Source organism: Nerophis ophidion, linkage group LG14 (assembly GCF_033978795.1).
Source record: "Nerophis ophidion isolate RoL-2023_Sa linkage group LG14, RoL_Noph_v1.0, whole genome shotgun sequence".
NCBI lineage: Eukaryota > Metazoa > Chordata > Actinopteri > Syngnathiformes > Syngnathidae > Nerophis > Nerophis ophidion.
In genome coordinates this window covers 45,286,366-45,311,466 of record NC_084624.1, presented here as the reverse complement: position 1 = coordinate 45,311,466, position 25,101 = coordinate 45,286,366, and the positions used below count along the sequence as shown (strand labels likewise).

The following is a 25,101-nucleotide window of genomic DNA, read 5'->3' as shown; positions in this document are numbered from 1 at the left end:
TTAACTCATTCTCTTTCTATGCCACATCAATGTGGAATGCACTCCCAACAGGTATAAAAGTAAGTGCATCTCTATATTCCTTCAAAACCGCTCTAAAACAACACCTCCAGGCAACTTCAACACTTTACTAATACCCTCCTCCATTCACATCCCATCTCCCCGGATTATAAACAAGTCAAATGTACTTCTAATGTATATACTTGTTCTTATGCTATGTGAACTCACTATGTTCTCTGCTGGCTGTACATATCCTACTAAATAAGACCTACACTGTTTCAATGTCCACATTTCTCTGTTGATGCAATTGTTGATGACTGAAGTTCTGACATCAACCAAAGCTCCTCATCCCACCCCCCGGATTGTAAATAATGTAAATAATTCAATGTACATACTATGATGATTAACTTGTGTGATGACTGTATTATGCTGATAGTATATATTTGTACCATGAATTGATTAACGTGGACCCCGACTTAAACAAGTTGAAAAACTTATTCGGGTGTTACCATTTAGTGGTCAATTGTACGGAATATGTACTGAACTGTGCAATCTACTAATAAAAGTATCAATCAATCAATCAATCAATCAAAGCATGATGGCATGCTACAATATCAAACATGGTTGTGGGTTATGTTACATATTACATGATGAAACTTGTGGCATGGTACAATATGCTGCCTCACCTAATGTTATGTTTTATGTTATGGTGTGTAACGTCATTTCCTAGTGTTTGTCCATCGGAGTCCTTGATCTGTTCGGCCTGGAGAACCTGCACCCCAACAGTTTTGAGCAGCTGTGCATGAACTATAGCAGCGAGAAGCTCCAGTGTTTCAGCAACCAGCAAATCTTCAAACTTCAGCAGGTTTGAAATGACTGAGACTGTTTTTTTCCCCCTACACGTCTTGAAAGTGCCTTTATATAGCCTTTGTGATGAATATGTGGTGGTAATGTGACCGTTTTGCAGGAAGATTATGTGTCAGAGGGCATCGGCTGTCAAAGCTTTGACTACAGTGACAACAGCGGCTGCATACAGCTGATCCGGGATGGAATCTTCAGCATACTGGACGAGGAGAGCCAGTAAGTTAAAGTGCATCTAACCGCGAAGCAAAAAAAGGAACAACTCTTTTCTGTCTTCACACTAGCCTCCCTCAATCAAGCGATGAAGCGCTGTTGGACAAGCTAAAGTTGAGGCTCAAGGACGACTCGCTCTTTGCGGCCTCCACCGACTCGTTTGTGGTTCAGCACTTTGCAGGCAGCGTTCAGTATTGTGTCAAGGTAAATCTGCATTCCCACGCTGCATCCATCCATCCATTTTCTACCGTTTATTCCCTTTTGGGGTCGCGGGGGGCGCTGGCGCCTATCTCAGCTACAATCGGGCGGAAGGCTGCAAATGAATTATAACTGAAGGATGTCTGGTAGCCTTTTTAAGATAAAACAACTTGGAAAAACAGGATCATCTTTGTTAATCAATGATTCGTGTTTCTTTAGATCAGCAACTTATTCCAGTACAGTATTTATTATTTATTTCAGTAGGGGTGACTGAAATTTCGGTTCGGTACGTACCTCGGTTTAAAGGTCACTGTTCGGTTCATTTTCGGTACCGTAGTCGTAATGGTTTGTACAGTCCTTTGAGACATTTGTGATTTATCCGTCCATCCATCCATTTTCTACCGCTTATTCCCTTTTGGGGTCGCGGGGGGCGCCTATCTCAGCTACGATCGGGCGGAAGGCGGGGTACAGATTTAGGGCTATATAAATAAACATTGATTGATTGATTGATACAGTAAGAAAACAACAAAATGTACATTTTTTGGGACGGCTTGGCGCAGTGGGAGAGTGGCCGTGCGCAACCCGAGGGTCCCTGGTTCAAATCCCACCAAGTACCAACCTCGTCACGTCCGTTGTGTCCTGAGCAAGACACTTCACCCTTGCTCCTGATGGGTGCTGGTTGGCGCCTTGCATGGCAGCTCCCTCCATCAGTGTGTGAATGTGTGTGTGAATGGGTAAATGTGGAAGTAGTGTCAAAGCGCTTTGAGTACCTTGAAGGTAGAAAAGCGCTATACAAGTACAACCCATTTATCATTATTTAAATTTGTGAACAATGGCTTTATCCTTTTAACATTGGGAACACTATAATAATTTTACCCTCGTTAATCCACATTTAACTGCCTCAAGTTGTTGCTTTGATTAAATAAAATGACAAAACCTTTCTTCAATCCAATCCAATCCACTTTATTTATATAGCACATTTAAACAACAATAACGTTTCCAAAGTGCTGCACAGCCATGTTAAAACAATATTATGCTCCACCAATGACTGAATAAAACAAAAAATGAATAAAAATAAAACCAATAAAAACAATATAAAAACAAATATGATTAAAAACTATTTTAAAGGGTAAAATCAATTAAAACAGTAAAATAGAAATCAAAGTGTATAAAAAACACAGAGGACAAAAGAGGACAGAGGACCACACAACTCACGTAGTGTTAAAAGCCAAAGAATAAAAGTGGGTCTTAAGACGAGACTTAAAACACTCCACTGTGGAAGCAGTTTGAACATGGAGCGGCAGAGTGTTCCAGAGCTTAGGGTCGACCACAGAAAAGGCCCTGTCTCCCCTGGTCTTAAGTCTGGTCTTGGGCACCACGAGCTGGAGCTGGCTTTCGGACCTCAGAGCGCACGCAGGAATGTAAATTTGGATGAGGTCCGAGATATATTAAGGTGCCAGTCCATGTAAAGATTTAAAAACAAACAGCAATGTTTAAAATCAATTCTAAAATGAACAGGGAGCCAGTGCAAACTCTGAAGAATTGGGGTTATATGCTGGCGTTTCCTGGCCCCTGTTAAAAGTCCTGCTGCCGCGTTCTGGACTAACTGCAACCGGGAGAGAGCTTTTTGGCTAATGCCAGCATAAAGTGCATTGCAGTAGTCCAGGCCACTTGAAATAAAAGCATGCACGACTTGTTCAAAAAGGTTAAAAGATAAAAACGGTTTAACCTTTACTAAAAGACGAAGGTGATAAAAACACGATTTTAAAACGCCATTGACTTGTTTGTCTAGTTTAAAATCGCTGTCTATAGTGACATGTAAAAAGTGCAACATTAAACAGTTTCAAGTCAACTCATCATGCTTAATTTATTACAGCATTTGGGAAGCCTGTAGTTGACTTTTATTATACACACACACAGCAAAATGAGCTTAGATAACGCTAAAAGCTAATTAGCCTTCACCTCAACCCAGAGCTATGAGAAAGCTGAGCTGCAGTTTAAGTTTCTAGAAGGTCAACGGGCTCATAGTGATGTTTGTAATAGTTGTGACTGGGAAGTGTTTTTTATAATTTGGGGAGTGTACGATGTCAGCTGCTCACCTGCTAAACACATATCTGCTCATCTCGACGCCGGAGCACTGAATACGCACTGCTGATGGGCTTTGTATGTAACCAATCAGATGGTTGTGTGGGCGGGACAATGCGGGGTGCTCACTGCTCAGACAGAGGCAGCTGCAGAGCAGCTTGTTAAGACTTTACAAACTCGTTGGATACACCCTCGTACCGAACTGAAACCCCCGTACCGAAACGGTTCAATACAAATACACGTACCGTTACACCCCTACGCTTCAGTGACTGTATGGCGCTCCTACTTTTGTCTACACTGCACTGGTGATTGATTGAAACTTTTATTAGTAGATTGCACAGTACAGTACATATTCCGTACAATTGACCACTGAATGGTAACACCCCAATAAGTTTTTCAACTTGTTTAAGTCGGGGTCCACGTTAATCAATTCATGGTAATGAGTTAGTGTTTGATAATGGTCATCCCCAAACTACTGAATTAAAAAAGTCATTACATTTGACTTGCACATATTTTGTTTATTAAGATCCCCTTTAACTATGCAATAGTAGTAGCTATTTGTTCTGCCTTCTAACATTTCAAAAATGCTTTGATACGTGCACAGCATAAAGGCAAAAGGGAATACTCACATATTCACCAAATTCAAAATGAGACAACCGCTCCACATTAATTACATACAATAAGCTAATGTAGGATTATATGGGGACGGCGTGGCGCAGCTGGGAGAGTGGCCGTGCGCAACCCGAGGGTCCCTGGTTCAATCCCCACCTAGTAATGTCCATTGTGTCCTTGAGCAAGAAACTTCACCCTTGCTCCTGATGGGTGCTGGTTAGCGCCTTGCATGGCAGCTCCCTCCATCAGTGTATGAATGTGTGTGTGAATGGGTGAATGTAGAAGTAGTGTCAAAGCGCTTTAAGTACCTTGAAGGTAGAAAAGCGCTATACAAGTACAACCCATTTACCATTTATACAATAGCCATAAAAGTACAATTATTGATGGAAAAGTCCAAATTCTAACAGATTATTTGATGCAATGAGTTGGAAACCAAAAATAGACAAAATAGGAAGAAAATTGTAGGCATTCAATTAGAGATGTCCGATTATATTGGACTGCCGATATTATCGGCCGATAAATGCTTTAAAATGTAATATCGGAAATTATCGGTATCGGTTTCAACAGGTAAAATGTATGACTTTTCAAAACGGCGTATATACGGACGATAAACCTTAAAGGCACTGCCTTTGCTGCCGGCCCAATCACATAATGTCTACAGCTTTCACACACACACAAGTGAATGCACCACATACTTGGTCAACACCTACTCAGTGGCCTAGTGGCTAGAGTTTCCGCCCTGAGATCAAAGCAAAAACTATAAAAAAAAATGGGACCATTGCTTCCCTGCTTGGCACTCAGCATTAAGGGTTGGAATTGGGGGTTAAATCACCATAAATGATTCCCGGGCGCGGCACCGCTGCTGCCCACTGCTCTCCTCACTTTCCAAGGGTGGTCAAGGAGATGGGTCAAATGCAGAGGACAAATTTCACCACACTTAGTGTGTGTGACAATCATTGGTACTTTTACTTTAACAACTTTAACTTTACTTCAACTTTAACAACCATACAGGTCACACTGAGGGTGGCCGTATAAACAGCTTAAACACTGTTACAAATATGCGCCACATTGTGAACCCACACCAAACAAGAATGACAAACACTTCGGGAGAACATCCACACCGTAATACAACATAAACACAACAGAGCTTATACCCAAAACCACTTGCAGCACTAACCCGGACGGCGTGGCGCAGTGGAAGAGTGGCCGTGCGCAACCCGAGGGTCCTTGGTTCAATTCCCACCTAGTACCAACCTCGTCACGTCCGTTGTGTCCTGAGCAAGACACTTCATCCTTGTTCCTGATGGGTGCTGGTTAGCGCCTTGCATGGCAGCTCCCTCCATCAGTGTGTGAATGTGTGTGTGAATGGGTAAATGTGTAAGTAGTGTCAAAGCGCTTTGAGTACCTTGAAGGTAGAAAAGCGCTATACAAGTACAACCCATTTATCATTTATAACTCTTCCGTGACGCTACAATATACACCCCGCCGCAACCAACACCCCCCCCCCCCCCCCCCCCCCCCCCCCCCCCCTCCAACCCTGCCCACCTCAACCTCCTCATGCTCTCTCAGGGAAAGCATGTCCCAAATTCCAAACTGCTGTTTTGAGGCATTTTAAAACAAATAATGCACTTTGTGACTTCAATAATAAATATGGCAGTGCCATGTTGGCATTTTTTTCCATAACTTGAGTTGATGTATTTTGGAAAACCTTGTTACATTGTTTAATGCATCCAGCAGGGCATCACAACAAAATTAGGCATAATAATGTGTTCATTCCACGACTGTATATATCGGTATCGGTTGATATCGGTATTGGTAATAGCGGAAATTGTAAAAAAAAGTCCATTATTGGACATTTCTACATTCAAATATGTAAAGTCTCAATATTTTACAAAATTAACTAAATTCAGCTAGCAAAATTATGCAAATCTAATTGTTTTCTGTTTATTGAAATGATAGCTGTGTAGGAAGGAATATGAAACGCACCACTCTGGTCAATGAGCCAAACAGTACGGGAAAGGAAAAACATTTACTTTACTTGACGGTAGGGCTGGGTGATATAGCCTTTTTTAAATATCTCGATATTTTTAGGCCATGTCACGATACACCATATATATCTCCATATTTTGCCTTAGCCTTGAATGAACACTTGATGCATATAATCACAGCAGTATGATGATTCTATGTGTCTACATTAAAACATTCTTCTTCATACTGCATTAATATATGCTACTTTTAAACTTTCCTGACGAAAGGGAAATCACAACTAAGTTAATTTATCAAAAGTCAATTTATTAAACAGTTATTAAGCAGTGGCACAAACATTCATGTCATTTCAAAACAGAAACAGCAAGATTGTCGGACATTTTAAAACAAGCCAGTTTTGTGCATGATGTCACTAAGATGACATATCAAAACAACACTAAATTAAAGTGCACTTTTTGTACAGAACGCCACTACAATAGTTTAAAACAAATAAAGTGCACTTTTGTGCATGATGTCACACAAGATATTTCAATTACTGTCAAATAAAAAGGAGCTGCATAATAGGAAATCAAATAGTGTATATCCTTCGCTATGTGGTAGGTTCCTGCGGACATTATCTCCTTTTGTCGTTGACTATTTTTTTCACACGGTGTTGATGTGGAAATGCTTGCCTCGGCATTCTGATGGTGTGGCCTTGTGGCACCGAATGGAGGTGTTGACATGTGGAGTATGCACTCTTCATTCTCTAGCAGGTGACTTTTCATCCATCCATCCGTTTTCTACCGCTTATTCCCTTTCGGGGTCGCGGGGGGCGCTGGCGCCTATCTCAGATACAATCGGGCGGAAGGCGGGGTACACCCTGGACAAGTCGCCACCTCATCGCAGGGCCAACACAGATAGACAGACAACATTCACACACTAGGGACAATTTAGTGTTGCCAATCAACTTATCCCCAGGTGCATGTCTTTGGAAGTGGGAGGAAACCGGAGTACCCGGAGGGAACCCACGCATTCACGGGGAGAACATGCAAACTCCACACAGAAAGATCCCGAGCCTGGATTTGAACCCAGGACTGCAGGACCTTCGTATTGTGAGGCAGACGCACTAACCCTTCTGCCACCGTGAAGCCCCTAGGTGACTTTTCAAATGATGCTAAATATTAGAAGTAATGCTACTTTTTGTGGCAACGCTTTTCCCCTACACTTGACAAATTACGGTTGTCTGTTCAACATCTTCCTGCTTTAAGCCAAACCACCTCCAGACGATTAACGTATATGGCAATATCACGATATAGTCATTCTCTGTATCGCACAGAGACAAACTCGCGTTATATCGAGTATATCGATTAATGGCCCAGCTCTATTTGATGGTACAGGATCAAAATGATCACACTTTTCAAAATGTTTCCTTTTTCTTAGTTCCAATTAGATAGAAAAAGATGAAAATCAATGTCAAATGTCACTCTTCTGACTTCATTTAGTACAAGCTGCTGCCTGTGAACCGAAAGAAGGTTTGGCACTTCACAGTCAAACGACACAGCGGCTTTATCAGTCACATGTTTGTTTCTTAAAGTGGCACACACAGTATCACTCCTTGTGTTTCATCAGGTATCGATGTTACAATGAATTGATTAACATGGACCCCGACTTAAACAAGTTGAAAAACTTATTGGGGTGTTACCATTAGTGGTCTATTGTACGGGATATGTACTGTACTGTGCAATTTAGTAATACAAGTTTCAATCATCAGTGTTCAGGTGCAGTGGCCAAGTGGTAAGGCGTTGGTCTCGAAAACCGAGGTTCGTGGGTTCAACCCCCATCTGTACCTTCTTTCGTGAAGTAATTTCATTACTTGGGCTTTAATACAGCAGGTTTACTTTAGGGCTTCACGGTGGAAGAGGGGTTAGTGCGTCTGCCTCACAATACGAAGGTCCTGCAGTCCTGGGTTCAATTCCAGGTTCGGGATCTTTCTGTGTGGAGTTTGCATGTTCTCCCCGTGAATGCGTGGGTTCCCTCCGGGTACTCCGGCTTCCTCCCACTTCCAAAGACATGCACCTGGGGATAGGTTGATTGGCAACACTAAATTGGCCCTAGTGTGTGAATGTTGTCTGTCTATCTGTGTTGGCCCTGTGTTGAAGTGGCGACTTGTCAATCAATCAATCAATGTTTATTTATATAGCCCCAAATCACAAATGTCTCAAAGGACTGCACAAATCATTACGACTACAACATCCTCGGAAGAACCCACAAAAGGGCAAGGAAAACTCACACCCAGTGGGCAGGGAGAATTCACATCCAGTGGGACGCCAGTGACAATGCTGACTATGAGAAACCTTGGAGAGGACCTCAGATGTTGGCAACCCCCCCCCCTCTAGGGGACCGAAAGCAATGGATGTCGAGCGGGTCTAACATGATACTGTGAAAGTTCAATCCATAGTGGCTCCAAGACAGCAGCGAGAGTCCCGTCCAGGTTGTACCCCGCCTTCCGCCCGACTGTAGCTGAGATAGGCGCCAGCGCCCCCCGCGAGCCCAAAAGGGAATAAGCGGTAGAAAATGGATGGAATGGAAGTTTCAATCAATCAATCTCAGTATCGTTTAACACAGCACTATTAAATGCTGTCCCATGCTTTAATAAATAACTAGGAAAATAACAATTATCATGTTTCCTATAAAGTTTTCGATTTCAAAAGATGCATGACAACTATCAGAAGCTAAAAGCTACAAAGCCGATAATGACTGTTGACATTAACTTGCTAACGTTACCTACTCAGGGATGCCTTACCCAATTCCCTTTTTTACTATACAATATATCACTGTAATCATTTCTTATTTCAAGCATGAAAAAATCATGACTTTGACATAATTATAAATAAATAAATGGGTTGTACTTGTATAGCGCTTTTCTACCATCAAGGTATGTGTCTCCTAATTAAAACAGATGACAGCCAAATGGACTTTGCAGTTTTACTTTCAATGAAAGAATAGAACATAGGTACTCATATAGTATACTTGTTATTAGTGAGAATATACTTATTTTAAGGTATTTTGGGCTCTGTGAGATTAGCTAATTTTACTTGTCTTGGAAAGTCTTGACAGGCGGAATTTTCTTGTTCTATTGGCAAATGATTTTGCTTAGTTCAAATGGGGCGGTTTAGCTCGGTTGGTAGAGTGGCCGTGCCAGCAACTTGAGGGTTGCAGGTTCGATTCCCACCTCTGCCAACCTAGTCACTGCCGTTGTGTCCTTGGGCAAGACACTTTACCCACCTGCTCCCAGTGCCACCCACACTGGTTTAAATGTAACTTAGATATTGGGTTTCACTATGTAAAGCGCTTTGAGTCACTAGAGAAAGAGCGCTATATAAATATAATTCACTTCACTTCACAAATAAAATACTCCTAATTGTTGTATTTTTTTGTTCTTGTTTTTGAAAACTGACTTTTCGCGGTGTGCCTGTTTAGGAAGCAAACTAAATATGCTGGATGTAAAGAAATGTGTCACAATGTTTTCAGTGCAGCAACTTCCCAATATAAGGTTACACAAATGAGTACGAAAACGATCATTTGTTATTTTCCTTTAGGGTTTCCGACAGAAAAATACTGATCACATGCAGCCTGAAGTTGCGTGCCTTCTACGCAGCAGTGAGCGGTCATTTCTGCATCACCTGGTCACGTCCAGTCCGGAGGCTTTGTTTCGGTGGGGTGTCCTTCGAGCCACCTTCCGCATCCTGGCAGTGTTCAAAAGCTTGGGGAGCAAATACGCAGAGAAGAGTGAGTACTTAGCTTTAGCCGCTAAGTGGACCTACAAGTGGTGAAATATGTCTTGTCTCACTTCAGTGGCCTCCCAACGCTCGTCACGCAAATCCCTCAAAGACATGAAACCGAGACTTTCCAGGTACAACTTTGATTGTTATGATTTTTACTATGAATTTTATTAAGTTTTTTGGGGGATTGCACAGCAGCTGACCATTCTGTAACAGTACTTCAACCTTTATTTAGAAGTCAATCAATGTTATGTAGCCCTAAATCACCAGTGTCTCAAAGGGCTGCACAAGCCACAACGACATCCTCGGCTCAGATCCCACATCAGGGCAAGGAAAAACTCAACCCAGTGGGATGACAATGAGAAACCTTGGAGAGGACCGCAGATGTGAGTGGATCTACCATAATATTGTGAGAGTCCAGTCCATAGTGGAAATAACATAATAGTGAGAGTCCAGTCCATAGTGGAAATAACATAATAGTGAAAGTCCAGTCCATAGTGGATCTAACATAATAGTGTGAGTCCAGTCCATAGTGGATCTAACATAATAGTGTGAGTGTCCAGTCCATAGTGGATCTAACATAATAGTGTGAGAGTCCAGTCCATAGTGGGTCCAACATAATAGTGAGAGTCCAGTCCACAGTGGGGCCAGCAGGAGACCATCCTGAACAGAGACAGGTCAGCAGCACAGAGATGTCCCCAACTGATGCACAGATGAGTGGTCCCCACTTTGGACAGCCGGAGCTTCCTCCGTGGCCACCGAACCTGAGAGGGGGGGGGCAGAGAAGAAAAGAAACGGCAGATCAACTGGTCTAAAAGGGGGGTCTATTTAAATGTTAAAGTTTACAAATAAGTTTTAAGATGGGACTTAATGCTTCTACTGAGGTAGCATCTCTAATAGAAAACGGGGTGGGGGTGTCCTCTCCAAGGTTTCTCATTGTCATCCCACTGGGTTTAGTTTTTCCTTGCCCTGATGTGGGATCCGAACCGAGGATGTCATTGTGGCCTGTGCAGCCCTTTGAGACACTCGTGATTTAGGGATATGTAAACAAACATTGATTGATTGATGTAGGTGTGCCTACTTAAGTGGTCCAGTAGATGTGTTGTTTGTCGACCTCCACAGCAATACCTGCACGCTGGACTTCTCCTTCGATCGCTCTGACGAACATCCCCTTGACGTATTCGAGGACATCTTTGCCAATTTCGAAAAGAGGAAGTGAGTGGGAGAGATAAAAACGTCCTTCCTCTGCATAGCTGTGTGTACAGTACATGTTATGGAGCCTCATCCTATCGTTACATTTTTTGCAGGAAAACAAGAGCTGGTCGACGGAAGCAACTTATTCCAAAGGTGAAGTGTTGCGTCATGTTTTTCATTTTGCATGCTGATTACTGTTTATGCTAGCACGTTAGCATTAAGCTGCGTAAGTTGTTGCCGTTGGACATCGCTCATGTCGAAGGGTCACCAGTGTGGAGATGTTATCGATGAGGCAGGAGACCTTGATGAACACTTTTTCTCTCCATTGAACAAATGAAACGTGTAAAATAAATAAGACTCCATCACTATGAAAACATAAGTTGTCCTTGAAGGGGAACTGCACATTTTGGGGAATTTTGCCTATCATTCACAATCCCTTTGTAAGACAGGAAGACACATGTTTTTCTTTTTTTGATGCATTTTAAATTGTAAATAAATGTTAAAAAGTCAGCTAACAATGTTTTGAGGCATGTTAAAAAAAAAAAAAAAAAAAAGGACTGTGACTTCAGTAATAAATATGGCAGTGCCATGTTGGCATTTTTAGTACATCTAAGAAGGACAGCTCCAGACTTGAGAAACTGATCAGGCGGGCCGGTTCTACAACGGGAATGAAACTGGACTCACTGGTGACGGTGGCAGAGAAGAGGACTGTTGACAAACTAGTGAGCATCCTGGATGATGCCAGTCACCCTCTGCATAGTGTTATCAGTAGCCAGAGGAGCCTGTTCAGTTCTAGACTGCTTCATCGCAAGTGCAGGACTAATAGACTCAAAAACTCCTTTGTCCCACAGGGGATGCAAAACAATAACAGTGCAATAATTTTCATAACATGGTCACTACTGCCTACTTTGTCTTGTTATATTCTTATTTTATTGTTATATTTTTATCCCCATTGTTGCTTTTTAGTTTTTATTCTTATTGTAATATTTCTCTATTTTGTTTGCATTTAAACCCCCATTATTTACTTTTTACTTTTTTTAAATTGATCTCAACTCTGTACACTGCTGCTGGAATTTAAATTTTCCTGAAGGAACTCTCCTGAAGGAATCAATAAAGTACTATCTATCTATCTATCTATCTATCTATCTATCCAGCCATCCATCCATCCATCCATCTATCTATCCATTTTTTTCCATAACTTGAGTTGATTTATTTTGGAAAACCTTGTTACATTGTTTAATGCAGGGGTGGGCATTACGTCGATCGCGATCGACTGGTCGATCTCGGAGGGTGTGTCAGTCGATCTCAAGCCAGGCATTAAAAAATAGACATAAAAATGAGCAATCATCAATCATACCAAGACTTCACTTTCGTCAGTTGTTTGACATTCTCGGCACCCGAGGATCTTGTAAGATGACGCTGGCTGCAGCAAGCTCATATTTAAGAAAAAAATCACTAACAGGGTGGACGCAGAGAAACACATTTTATTTCTAGAGACTCCGTACCTACTGTCAAAACTCTAAAGACCGACTGCACAGTTCCTGTCTTCACCATAAAAGACCTGTTTCATCCTGCCTGTGCTAACAAAATAAGAGTCTCAGAAAGCTAGCGTGCACAAGCTAGCAAGCTACGGAGTTTGATGCCAATGTATTTCTCCCCCGCCCTCAGCGACCGCTTTCTCACTTGCTTGCCCACCCGCACACTCACTGACGTCACTCACCTGCTGCCAGACATTAAAGGGCCACACACATATGCTACTCTCATAACAAAGTGTTTAAAAAGGAGTATGCAAGTTGGACAAATGAGATGCCAAATCCAACCACTTTCATGTGGTATTGGACAGAAAGGAGGACTTTTTTTTTTCCTCCATTTGAAAATGCGGACGTTATCAGCACCACTGTCTAATTCCAATCAATGCAAGTCATCAGAATCAAATACACCAACTTATATTCTTGTCTTCATGAAAGAAAGGAATCTATGTGTGTTAAACATGCTTGTATTATCATTAAACACCATTAACTTGTTAACAAAAATGTCTCTTTCATAAATAAATAAATATAAATTATAAATAGGAATGAGGTAGATCTCCTCGACTTGGTCAATTGAAAAGTAGCTCGCCTGCAGAAAAAGTGTGAGCGCCCCTGGTTTAATGCATCCAGCGGGGCATCACAACGACATTAGGCAATAATAATGTGTTCATTCCACCACTGTATATATCGGTATCCATTAATATCAGAATCGGTAATTAAGAGTTGGACAATATCGAATATCGGCAAAAAAGCCATTATCGGACGTCTCTAGAATAAAAATATTAACTAGAATGTTCTTGTGTGTCTTTGTACCATCAGAATCTCATGAATTTGCACTCCCTCCAACACGTCGTGGGTCTGGATCACAATCAAAGCCGCAAATCTGCCAGCCACCGTGTCCCACCTGTGTCGTCTGCCACAGTTAGCGCTCAGTTTCAGGTCTGTGCTATCATTATTAGTATGCAGAAATTATACGAGTTTTTGCTGATTACTAAAACTGAAAGTAAGAATATTTTCTTCCCACAGATGTCGCTCACAGAGCTGATGGACACATTGGCGAAAGCTGAAACTTTCTTTATTTTCTGCGTGCGCTCCAATGCTCAGAAGGTATTTGGACATTTTGTTGCGACTTCATGTTTCATGTATATGAATCTGCAAGTTTTTGTTTTTTTTCCACTTTGTTTTTCCACAGAAAAAGTTGCACTTTGATGATGAGCTTGTGTGCCGGCAAATCCGCTACACCGGCATCCTGCAGATGGTTCTGGTCCAGAAGTCGGGCTACACTGCCAAATACACTTTTAAGGTGACCTTTTGCGTACAGTAAATCCTGTGCATGTATCTGGTTCAGGATGGGTACTGAATTCGGTGCTTTTATAACAGTAGCGGTTGCTGGTTTTTCCAAGTGGGGAACTCACTTTACTACTCTCTTAATACAAGTACAGTCTCTAATAACAGATAAAAGATAAAAACATGCTAGATTATACACTCCAAAAAGTGAAATCTAAGTAAGATGAAATATCTGAAAAAAGGGTGATATTTGCTTATTTTCTGTCTGATAAGTTAATTCTTCTCACTAAGCAGATTTTATGTTAGTGTTTTACTTGTTTTAATGGTTTTGGTCCTAAAAGGTACTCCGGCTTCCTCCCACTTCCAAAGACATGCACCTGGGGATAGGTTGATTGGCAACACTAAATGGTCCCTAGTGTGTGAATGTGAGTGTGAATGTTGTCTGTCTATCTGTGTTGGCCCTGCGATGAGGTGGCGACTTGTCCAGGGTGTGCCCTGCCTTCCGCCCGATTGTAGCTGAGATAGGCCCCAGCGTCCCCCGCCACCCCGAAAAGGAATAAGCGGTAGAAAATGGAGATGGAGATGGATGGTCCTAAAAGATCTCAGTAAGATATTACAGCTTGTTGCTGAGATGTGATGACCTATATTGAGTAAAACATGCTTGAAACTAAAGTATCAACTGTTGCAAAGCTGTGTCATCAACAAACACAAGTATAAAACTACTTTTTTAAAGTAATCATTTCTTATTTCAAGCATGAAAAAAAAATTATGACTTTGACACAATTCATATAGTAGTTGTCAGGTTCAAACACTGATGGCATCTTTTAAACAGACAAAGAAGCAAGGAATCAAACAGACAGAATTACATTTGGCTCAATGAGGAGAAAGGCGTAGACCTGTGCCCTTGTACAGTGTTCCACCACGCTCTGACGAAAGATTGTACGCCTCCTTTTTTTATTTGGACTTTCCCTGATTATATGGCAACAGCTGTTTCTAAAGGAAGGGGGGTCGTAAACAGCCGTGGGCTTATGGTTACAAAACAGTTCAAAGAAAAGGTGCCTGTAGGGGAGTCAGGTCCTGCTTCCTCTCCACTTTATAGATCTCGGTTCAAGACAAAATCATCTTCCATCCATCCATCCATCCATCTTCTTCCGCTCATCCGAGGCCGGGTCGCGGGGGCAGCAGCCTAAGCAGGGAAGCCCAGACTTCCCTCTCCCCAGCCACTTCGTCTAGCTCTTCCCGGGGGATCCCGAGGCGTTCCCAGGCCAGCCGGGAGACATAGTCTTCCCAACGTGTCCTGGGTCTTCCCCGAGGCCTCCTACCGGTTGGACGTGCCCTAAACACCTCCCTCGGGAGGCGTTCGGGTGGCATCCTGACCAGATGCCCGAACCACCTCATCTGGCTCCTCTCGATGTGGAGGAGCAGCGGCTTTACTTTGAGTTCCTCCCGGATGACAGAGCTTCTCACCCTATCACTAAGGGAGAGCCCCGCCAAACAAAATCATCTTGTTGATTACAATAGCTCAAAGAAACCCACACCTTCATGTCGCTTCCCAGCCTACACAGTGGAGTTTTATAAGCCTTTTGATTGGTAAGATCAAAGACAGTTTTTGTCTGCTCGCCAGGTACTCATTGAAACGCAAAGTTTTGTGATAACTTAGATACAATTATTCTGACAGTAGTACAGTTGTTATTAGTGAGAATATACTTATTTTAAAGTATTTTTAGGTTCATTTGAGTTTAGCTAATTTTACTTGTTTTGGAAAGTCTTGACAAGCCAAATAAGATAATTTTGCTTAGTTCAAACAAGATAACCCCAATTTTTTTTTCTTTTTCTTGTTTTCGAACACTTGACTTTTTGTAGTGTACCAATCAAGCGTCTCCTAGAGCATTGTTTTTCAACCACTGTGCTGTGCCGCGGGATATTGTCTGGTGTGCCGTGGGAAATTATGCAACTTCACCTAATTGGCCCAAAAAATATGATTTGCAAATCAATAATTATAATCTGCAAATAATGTGCCGTTGTTCAGTGTCTGTGCTGTTTAGAGCTCGGCAGGATAACCGTGTAATACTCCATGTCAGGAGGTGGCAGCAGGTAGTTCATGGCTTTGTAGAAGTCGGAACGCGTCGAGGATGGTTTGTCATAGGGCCGGGCGATATGATCTTTTTTTAATATCTTGATATTTTTAGGCCATGTCACGATAATCCATATATATCTCCACATTTTGCCTTAGCCTTGAATGAACAATTGATGCATATAATCACAGCAGTATGATGATTCTATGTGTCTACATTAAAACATTCTTCTTCATACTGCATTAATATATGCTACTTTTAAACTTTCATGCAGAGAGGGAAATCACAACTAAGTCAATTGACCAAAAGTGTATTTATGAAACAGTTATTAAGCAGTGGCACAAACATTCATGTCATTTCCAAAACAGAAAGTCCAAGATTGTCAGAGACATTTTAAAACAAGCTTCTAGTGCACTTTTGTGCATGATGTCACTAAGATATCAAGACAACAATCCTCTTGGGATGGTTTCCTGCTGGCTCCGCTGCGAACGGGACTCTCGCTGCTGTGTTGGATCCGCTCTGGACTGGACTCTCGCGACTGTGTTGGATCCATTATGGATTGATCTTTCACAGTATCATGTTCTCATAGTCATCATTGTCACCGACGTCCCACTGGATCATTATTGTCACCGATGTCCCACTGGGTGTGAGTTTTCCTTGCCCTTATGTGGGCCTACCGAGGATGTCGTAGTGGTTTGTGCAGCCCTTTGAGACCCTAGTGATTTAGGGCTATATAAGTAAACATTGATTGATTGATTGAACACTAAATTAAAGTGCACTTTTTGTACAGAACGCCACTACAATAGTTTAAAACAAATAAAGTGCACTTTTGTGCATGATGTCACACAAGATATATTTCAATAAGTGTCAAATAAAAATGAGCAGCATAATAGGAAATCAAATAGTGTTCGTCCTTCGCTATGTGGTAGGTTCCTGCGGACATTATCTCCTTCTGTTGTTGACTATTTTTTTTCATATGGTGTTGATCTGGAAATGTTTGCCTCGGCATTTTGCTGGTGTGGGCATGTGGCTCCACATGGAGATGTTGACATGCGGAATAAGCACTCTTCATTCTCTAGCGGGTGACTTTTCAAATGATGCATAGTAGTAGTAATGCTACTTTTTGTAGCAACGTTTTTGCCCCACACTTGACAAATTAAAGTTGTCTATTAGACATATTCCCAAACCACCGCCAGACGATGGACCCCCTGCTGTTTTTCTTGGGAATTAATTCTTCCTTCATCTGTTATCAGATTGGCACCTTCTTTCTCTCGTATTACCACTCGCAAGGCTCCACAAGCATCACAGCTAACGTTACCCATGCTGCTACCTCTCTGCTCCACGAGGGCGTATACGTATGTGATATATGACGTGACAGTATGTGACGTATGTAAGAAGGTGCCCTTGCCGAGACAAGAACGAGTGAGAAAAGCCTGTAGTGTAAAAGCAACTGTGTGAGAACGTATACTCTAATATCACGATATTGTCATTTATATATCGCACAGCGACAAACCCATGATATATCGAGTATATTCCATATATTGCCCAGCCTTAGTTTGTCGCGATCCCAATATGCAGAGCACAGCGGGAGACAGTGTGCAGGTAAAAAGGTATGTTAAGCTTAAACCTAAAACGAACAAAATGCAATACCCGCTAAGAAAAGACACTGAAGCATAGGGATGGCTATGCAAAACAAAAGTAAAACTGACCTGGCTAGCAAGTAAACAAAAACAGAATGCTGGACGACAGCAAAGACTTACAGCGTATGTCCGTACATGACTTGACAATCAACAATGTCCCCACAAAGAAGGATAGCGTCCACAGAACTGATATAGCCTTGTTTGCCAATACAAAGCCGGTCAGGCAATAGCACTCAAAGGAAGGTGTGAAGCTGCTACAGGAAAACACCAACAAAACAGGAAGAGCCCCCAAAATAACAGCGCAAGACAGAAACTAAAGCACTACCCACAGGAAAACGACGACAAACTCAAAAAAAAAAGATAACCTGTTGGAGTTTCATTTTTTAACGTTTCTGCTGGTCGTGTGCCTCTTTGTGTTTTCAATAAAAAAAGGACCTCAGCTAAAAAAAAAGGTTAAAAAACACTGACTTAGAGAATTGTAAAATTCTCTATCAACTCGGAACAACAGAATGAAACTTGAAAAATGCTCTGATATATATATATATATATATATATATATATATATATATATATATATGTATGTATATATATATGTATATATATGTATATATATGTATATATATATATATATGTATATATATATATATGATTCAATATAGGTCATCAAATCTCAGCAACAAGCTGTAATATCTTACTGAGATCATTTAGGACCAAAACACTTAAAACAAGTAAAACACTCCAACATAAAATCTGTTTAGTGAGAAGAATTGTCTTATCAGACAGAAAATAAGCAAATATCATCCTTATATCTACAGACCCAGTTTACATATGAGTTGGGAAATTGTGTTAAAGTTAAATATAAACGGAATGCGATAATTTGCAAATCATTTTCAACCCATATTCAGTTGAATATGCTACAAAGACAACATATTTGATGTTCAAACTGATAAACATTTTTTTTTGTGCTAATAATCATTAACTTTAGAATTTGATGCCAGCAACACGTGACAAAGAAGTTGGGAAAGGTGGCAATAAATACTGATCAAGTTGAGGAATGCTCATCAAACACTTATTTGGAACATCCCACAGGTGTGCAGGCTAATTGGGAACAGGTGGGTGCCATGATTGGGTATAAAAGCAGCTTCTATGAAATGCTAAGTAATTCACAAACAAGGATGGGGCGAGAGTCACCACTTTGTAGGCAAATAGTCAAACAGTTTTAGAACAACATTTCTCAACGAGCTATTGCAAGGACTTTAGGGATTTTACCATCTACGGCCGGAAAAATCATCAAAATGTTCAGAGAATCTGGAGAAATCACTGCACGTAAGCCACGATATTACGAACATTTGATCCCTCAGGCGGTACTGCATCAAAAACCGACATCAGTGTGTAAGGGATATCACCACATGGGCTCAGGAACACTTCATAAAACCACTGTCAGTAACTACAGTTGGTCGCTATATCTGTAAGTCCAAGTTAAAACTCTACTATGCAAAGCAAAAGCCATTTATCAACAATATCCTGAAACGCCGCTGGCTTCGCTGGGTCCAAGCTCACCTAAGATGGACTGATGCAAAGTGGAAAGGTCTGACGAGTACACATTTCAAATTATATTTGCAAAAAGAGGACGTGGTGTCCTCCAGAACAAAGAGGAAAATAACCATTCGGATTGTTATAGGCGCAAAGTTCAAAAGCCAGCATCTGTGATGGTATGGGGGTGCATTAGTGCCCAAGGCATGGGTAACTTACACATCTGTGAAGGCACCATTAATGCCGAAAGGTACATACAGGTTTTGGAACAACATATGTTGTCATCCAAGCAATGTTATCATGGACGCCCTTGCTTATTTCAGCAAGACAATTTCAGCAAGACAAGTTTTACAACAGCGTGGCTTCGTAAAAAAAAGAGTGCAGGTACTTCCCTGGCCTGCCTGCAGTCCAGACCTGTCCCCCATCGAAAATGTGTGGCGCATTATGAAGTGTAAAATACGACAGCGGAGACCCCGGACTGTTGAACGACTGAAGCTCTACATAAAACAAGAATGGGAAAGAATTCCACTTTCAAAGCTTCAACAATTAGTTTCCTCAGTTCCCAAACGTTTATTGAGTGTTGTTAAAAGAAAATGTGATGTAACACAGTGGTGAACATGCCCTTTCCCAACTACTTTGGCAGGTGTTGCAGCCATGAAATTGTAAGTTAATTATTTGCAAAAAAAAAAAATTAAGTTTGAGTTTGAACATCAAATATGTTGTCTTTGTAGCATATTCAACTGAATATGGGTTGAAAGTGATTTGCTAATCATTGTATTCCGTTTATATTTATATTTACATCTAACACAATTTCCCAACTCATATGGAAACGGGGTTTGTAAATAAGATATTTCATCTTATTTAGATTTCAGTTTTTGCAGTGTACCGTAGAGGTTTTTCAACCACTGTGCCGCGGCACACAAGATATTGGGATATTGTTTGGCGTGCCAAGGGAAATTATGTAATTTCACCTAATTGGGTTAAAAATATTTTTTTGCAAACCAGTAATTGTCTGTGCTGTCAAGAGCTCGGCAGAGTAACCGTGTAATACTCTTCCATTTCAGTAGGTGGCAGCAAGTAGCTAATTACTTTGTTGAGGGTTTGTCGTGATCACAATATGCCGACGACAGTGGGAGGCACGGTGCAGGTAAAAAAAGGTATCCAATGCTTAAACCAAAAATAAACAAAAGGCATTGAAGCTTAAGGGTGGCTAAGCAAAACCAAACTAAAACTGAACTGGCTGGAAAGTAAACCAAAACAGAATGCTGGACGACAGCAAAGACTTAGAGCGTGTGGAGCAGACGGCGTCCACAAAGTGCATCCGTACATGACAATCAACGCCAAAATAGGAGCGCAAAACAAGAACTAAAACACTACACACAGGAAAACGGCAAAAAGGTCCAAATAAGTCAGGGCGTGATGTGACAGGTGGTGACAGTCAGAGGTGGGTAGTAACGTGCTACATTTGTTCCGTTACATCTACTTGAGTAACTTTTGGGATAAATTGTACTTCTAAGAGTAGTTTTTATGCAACATACTTTTACTTTTACTTGAGTATATTTAGAGAGAAGAAACGCTACTTTTACTCTGCTCCATTTATCTGCAATCAGGTCGCTACTCGCTACTTTTTTTTTTTATCGATCTATTAATGCACGCTTTGTTTTGATTTTGTCAGACACGCATTCAAAGTAGGATCTACGCATGCCTGCGTTTCACCAATCAAATGCAGTCAATGGTGACGTTGGACCAATCAAACAGAGCCAGGTGGTCACGTGACCGTCACACGGAGAACCCGACATGTTGAAAAACTTATTGGGGTGTTACCATTTAGTGGTCAACTGTACGGAATATGTACTGTACTGTGCAATCTACTAATAAAAGTTTCAATCAATCAACCAATCAATCAAAAGTGTAAAGGAAAAAAGACACTTTTTATTTCAACCGTACTTCCCGTCAAAAGCCTAAAGACTGATTGCACAGTTCCTGTCTTCACAATAAAAGCGCCGCTCCATCGCGCCTGCGCTAACAAAATAAGAGTCTCCGAAAGCCAGCGCAAACAAGCTAGCAAGCTACGGAGTTTGCCGCCAATGTATTTCTTGTAAAGTGTATAAAAACGAATATGGAAGCTGGACAAATAAGATGCCAAAAACCAACGACTTTCATGTGGTATTAGACAGAAAGGAAGAACTTTTTTTCTCCATTTGAAAACCGGGACGTTATCAGCACTATACTGTCTGATTCCTATCAATGCGAGTCATCAGAATCAGGTAATACACCAACTTATATTCTTGTCTTCATTAAAGATAGGAATCTATATGTTAAACATGCATGTATATTCATTAAAACACCTTTAACGTGAACAAAAACGGCAAAATAAATAAATATAAACTATATACTGTATATATAAAGGTATGTATGTATATATATATATATATATATATATATATATATATATATATATATATATATATATATATATATATATATATATATATATAAGGTATGTATATATACATATGAGGTAGATCACCTCGACTTGGTCATTTATTAAGTAATTGATAAACGTTGAAAAACTTATTGGGGTGTTACCATTTAGTGGTCAATTGTACGGAATATGTACTGTACTGTGCAATCTACTAATTAAAGTTTCAATCAATCAATCAATGCCTACTGAGCCTATGGTGCTGTTAAGTTATTGTGGCTCAATTTGCCTTAATTTTTTATTTTATTTTAATGTATTATTATTTAATATATAATATTTTAGTTGCTTAAGAGATATTCCTGGCTCTGAATTAGCTCATTGCTATTTTGATTTTTTCGTGCATTATTTGTTGCTGGAATCATTAAACGAACACGTTACTCATCAGTTACTCAGTACTTGAGTAGTTTTTTCACAACATACTTTTTACTTTTACTCAAGTAAATATTTGGGTGACTACTCCTTACTTTTACTTGAGTAATACATCTCTAAAGTAACAGTACTCTTACTTGAGTACAATTTCTGGCTACTCTACCCACCTCTGGTGACAGTACACCTACTTTGAGACAAGGGCTATAGTGATGCATGCTTGGTTATGCTTTGAATTCATATCCAACAACTGCGAGAACAACTTTTTACTGTCAATATCGGCTGCTCAGTGGTGTGCCTCTGAATTTTTTTCAATGGAAAAAAATGTGCCTTGGCTCAGAAAAGGTTGAAAAACACAGCCGTAGAGCATAGGTGCTGGTCCCAAGGGTGCTAAATTATTTTTCCCCACCAAGCAAAACTACGCATGCTCAGAAAAATAGCCTCAGATTCACCACCCGTCCAAGCACCCACTGGCAGAAATGTAAATCGGCGCCTATGCCGTAGAACAGGGGTAGGGAACCTATGGCTCTAGAGCCAGATATGGCTCTTTTGATGACTGCATCTGGCTCTCAGATAAACCTTAGCTGACATTGCTTAACACAATAAGTAATGAATTATTCTGCTGGTAATCACGATGTTAAAATAACGTTCAAAATATAAAATATTCTCATGCATTTTAATCCATCCATCCATTTCAACCGCACCTGTTCAAAAAATAACAATGTTATTAAAAATAATTAGAGACTTATTATGCTCTAAAAAAATTTGGTTTTACTTAAAAAATGCACGCATTTAGTTGTTATCAATGTTAAAAAATATGATATGGCTCTCACGGAAATACATTTTAAAATATTTGGCTTTCATGGCTCTCTCAGCCAAAAAGGTTCCTGATCCCTGCCGTAGAGTATAGATTTCCAGGTAACAGGAATTGGTACCGTATCGGTTCAAAGGTGAAAGGTACCCGATCCTTATTTCTGGTTGATCTAAACTTGCATTCAGTGGATTTGGAATACATTAAGAAAGCTGCAACGTTCTCTGACAGGAATTTGTTGAAAAATTCCGCATGTTGCTTCCCAAAGAGGCAACCCCGTCTCCTGAGCACATCACCAAACTGTTCGCCAGGATAGGCTTGGACCGGAGCACCTACCAAATAGGACACACTAAGGTAAGGCAAATGTATGGGCTCAAACACTCAAGTCTATTACATTATTCCCAGCTTAACCCCCCCCTTCCCCATAGGTGTTCCTTAAAGAAAGGGAGAGGCAACTGCTCCAAGACACCCTCAACAAGGAGGTAATGCATCACATCATCGTCCTCCAGCGCTGGTTCCGCACTTGTCTGATGAGGCTGCACTTCCTGCAGAAGAGAGACGCCTCCCTCATCATACAGGTACTATTTCCAAAGTGGTACACATGCTTCACCCAACACACTAGGATTTGAAAGTCGAGGTTCCAAAATTGAGGCTTTAATAATCCTTAAAGATGGGAGGATGAAAGAATCTGTTTTTCAAACGTGTGAAGAATGAAATGGCAACATTACACTTAAGTGTAGCACACACGTTTTTATATATATATATATATATATATATATATATATATATATATATATATATATATACACAAACATTCTTTCCATTTGAGTTGGGAATTGTGTTAGATGTAAATATAAACAGAATACAATGATTTGCAAATCCTTTTCAACCCATATTCAGTTGAATATGCTACAAAGACAACATATTTGATGTTCAAACTCATAAACACTTTTTTTTTGTGCAAATTATTACCTTTCGAATTTGATGCCAGCAACATGTAACAAAGAAGTTGGGAAAGGTGGCACTAAATACTGATAAAGTTGAGGAACGCTCATCAAACACTTATATGGAACATGATTGGGTATAAAAGCAGCTTCCATGAAATGCTAAGTAATTCACAAACAAGGATGGGGCGAGGGTCACCAATTAGTAAGCACATTTTCGAACAGTTTTAGAACAACATTTCTTAACGAGCTATTGCAAGGAATTTTGGGATTTTACCATCTACGGTCTGTAAAATCATCAAAGTTCAGAGAATCTGGAGAAATCACTGCACGTAAGCGATGATATTACGGACCTTTGATCCCTCAGGCGGTAAAGCATCAAAAACCGAAATCAGTGTGTAAAGGATATCACCATATGGGCTCAGGAACCCTACATAAAACCACTGTCAGTAACTACAGTTGGTCGTTACATCTGTAAGTGCAAGTTAAAGCTCTACTATGCAAAGCCAAACTAATTAATCAACAATATCCTGAAACGCCGCCAGCTTGGCTGGGCCCGAGCTCACCTAAGATGGACTGATGCAAAGTGGAAAGGTGTTCTGTGGTCTGACGAGTCCACATTGCAAATAATATTTGGAAAAAGAGGACGTGGTGTCCTCCAGAACAAAGACGAAAATAACCATTCGGATTGTTATAGGCGCAAAGTTCAAAAGCCAGCAACTGTGATGGTATGGGGGTGCATTAGTGCCCAAGGCATGGGTAACTTACACATCTGTGAAGGTACCATTAATGACGAAAGGTACATACAAGTTTTGGAGCAACATATGTTGTCCTCCAAGCAACGTTATCATGGACGCCCCTGCTTATTTCAGCAAGACAAGTGTTACAACAGCGTGGCTTCGTAAAAAGAGGGGGGTACTTTCCTGGCCCGCCTGCATTCCAGACCTGTCTCCCATGGAAAATGTGTGGCGCGTTATGAAGCATAAAATACGACAGCGGAGACCCCGGACTGTTGAACGACTGAAGCTCTACATAAAACAAGAATGGGAAAGAATTCCTCTTTCAAAGCTTCAACAATTAGTTTCCTCCGTTCCCAAACGTCTATTGAGTGTTGTTAAAAGAAAAGATGATGTAACACAGTGGTGAACATGCCCTTTCCCAACTACTTTGGGACGTGTTGCAGCCATGAAATTCTAAGTTAATTATTGTTTGCAAAAAAAAATTAAGTTTATGAGGTTGAACATCAAATATGTTCTCTTTGTAGTGCATTCAACTGAATATGGGTTGAAAATGATTTGCAAATCATTGTATTCAGTTTATATTTACATCTAACACAATTTCCCAACTCATATGAAAACGGGGTTTGTATAAAATATTAACATTATATATTTAGATTCTTATACACTATTATTGAAGTATTTTATTATATCGCTTAAATTTAGTTTACAGGCGTTTTAAAAATAGCACATTAACTTGGAGAAAACTGCAGTATATTCAGATTATTTACTGCTTTGAGAATGTAAAGTC

The 25,101-nt window shown here is 40.6% G+C and overlaps 1 protein-coding gene and 1 non-coding gene across 2 annotated transcripts in view; both read left to right on the top strand.

Annotated features, from left to right (window-relative positions):
* LOC133567900 (unconventional myosin-IXb-like) overlaps nucleotides 1-25,101 on the top strand; it is a 66,980-nt gene that overhangs the window by 10,969 nt on the left and 30,910 nt on the right. Inside the window, exons 3-14 of the mRNA XM_061919517.1 lie at nucleotides 728-862; nucleotides 965-1,077; nucleotides 1,143-1,275; nucleotides 9,531-9,720; nucleotides 9,787-9,844; nucleotides 10,836-10,928; nucleotides 11,021-11,060; nucleotides 13,256-13,375; nucleotides 13,463-13,543; nucleotides 13,629-13,739; nucleotides 22,862-22,984; nucleotides 23,059-23,208. Of these exons, the coding sequence (XP_061775501.1) occupies nucleotides 728-862; nucleotides 965-1,077; nucleotides 1,143-1,275; nucleotides 9,531-9,720; nucleotides 9,787-9,844; nucleotides 10,836-10,928; nucleotides 11,021-11,060; nucleotides 13,256-13,375; nucleotides 13,463-13,543; nucleotides 13,629-13,739; nucleotides 22,862-22,984; nucleotides 23,059-23,208 (1,347 nt within the window). The remainder of the gene's footprint in view (nucleotides 1-727; nucleotides 863-964; nucleotides 1,078-1,142; nucleotides 1,276-9,530; nucleotides 9,721-9,786; nucleotides 9,845-10,835; nucleotides 10,929-11,020; nucleotides 11,061-13,255; nucleotides 13,376-13,462; nucleotides 13,544-13,628; nucleotides 13,740-22,861; nucleotides 22,985-23,058; nucleotides 23,209-25,101) is intronic.
* On the top strand, nucleotides 7,709-7,780 carry trnas-cga (transfer RNA serine (anticodon CGA)). The gene has a single exon. It is a non-coding gene; the product is annotated as a tRNA-Ser (tRNA).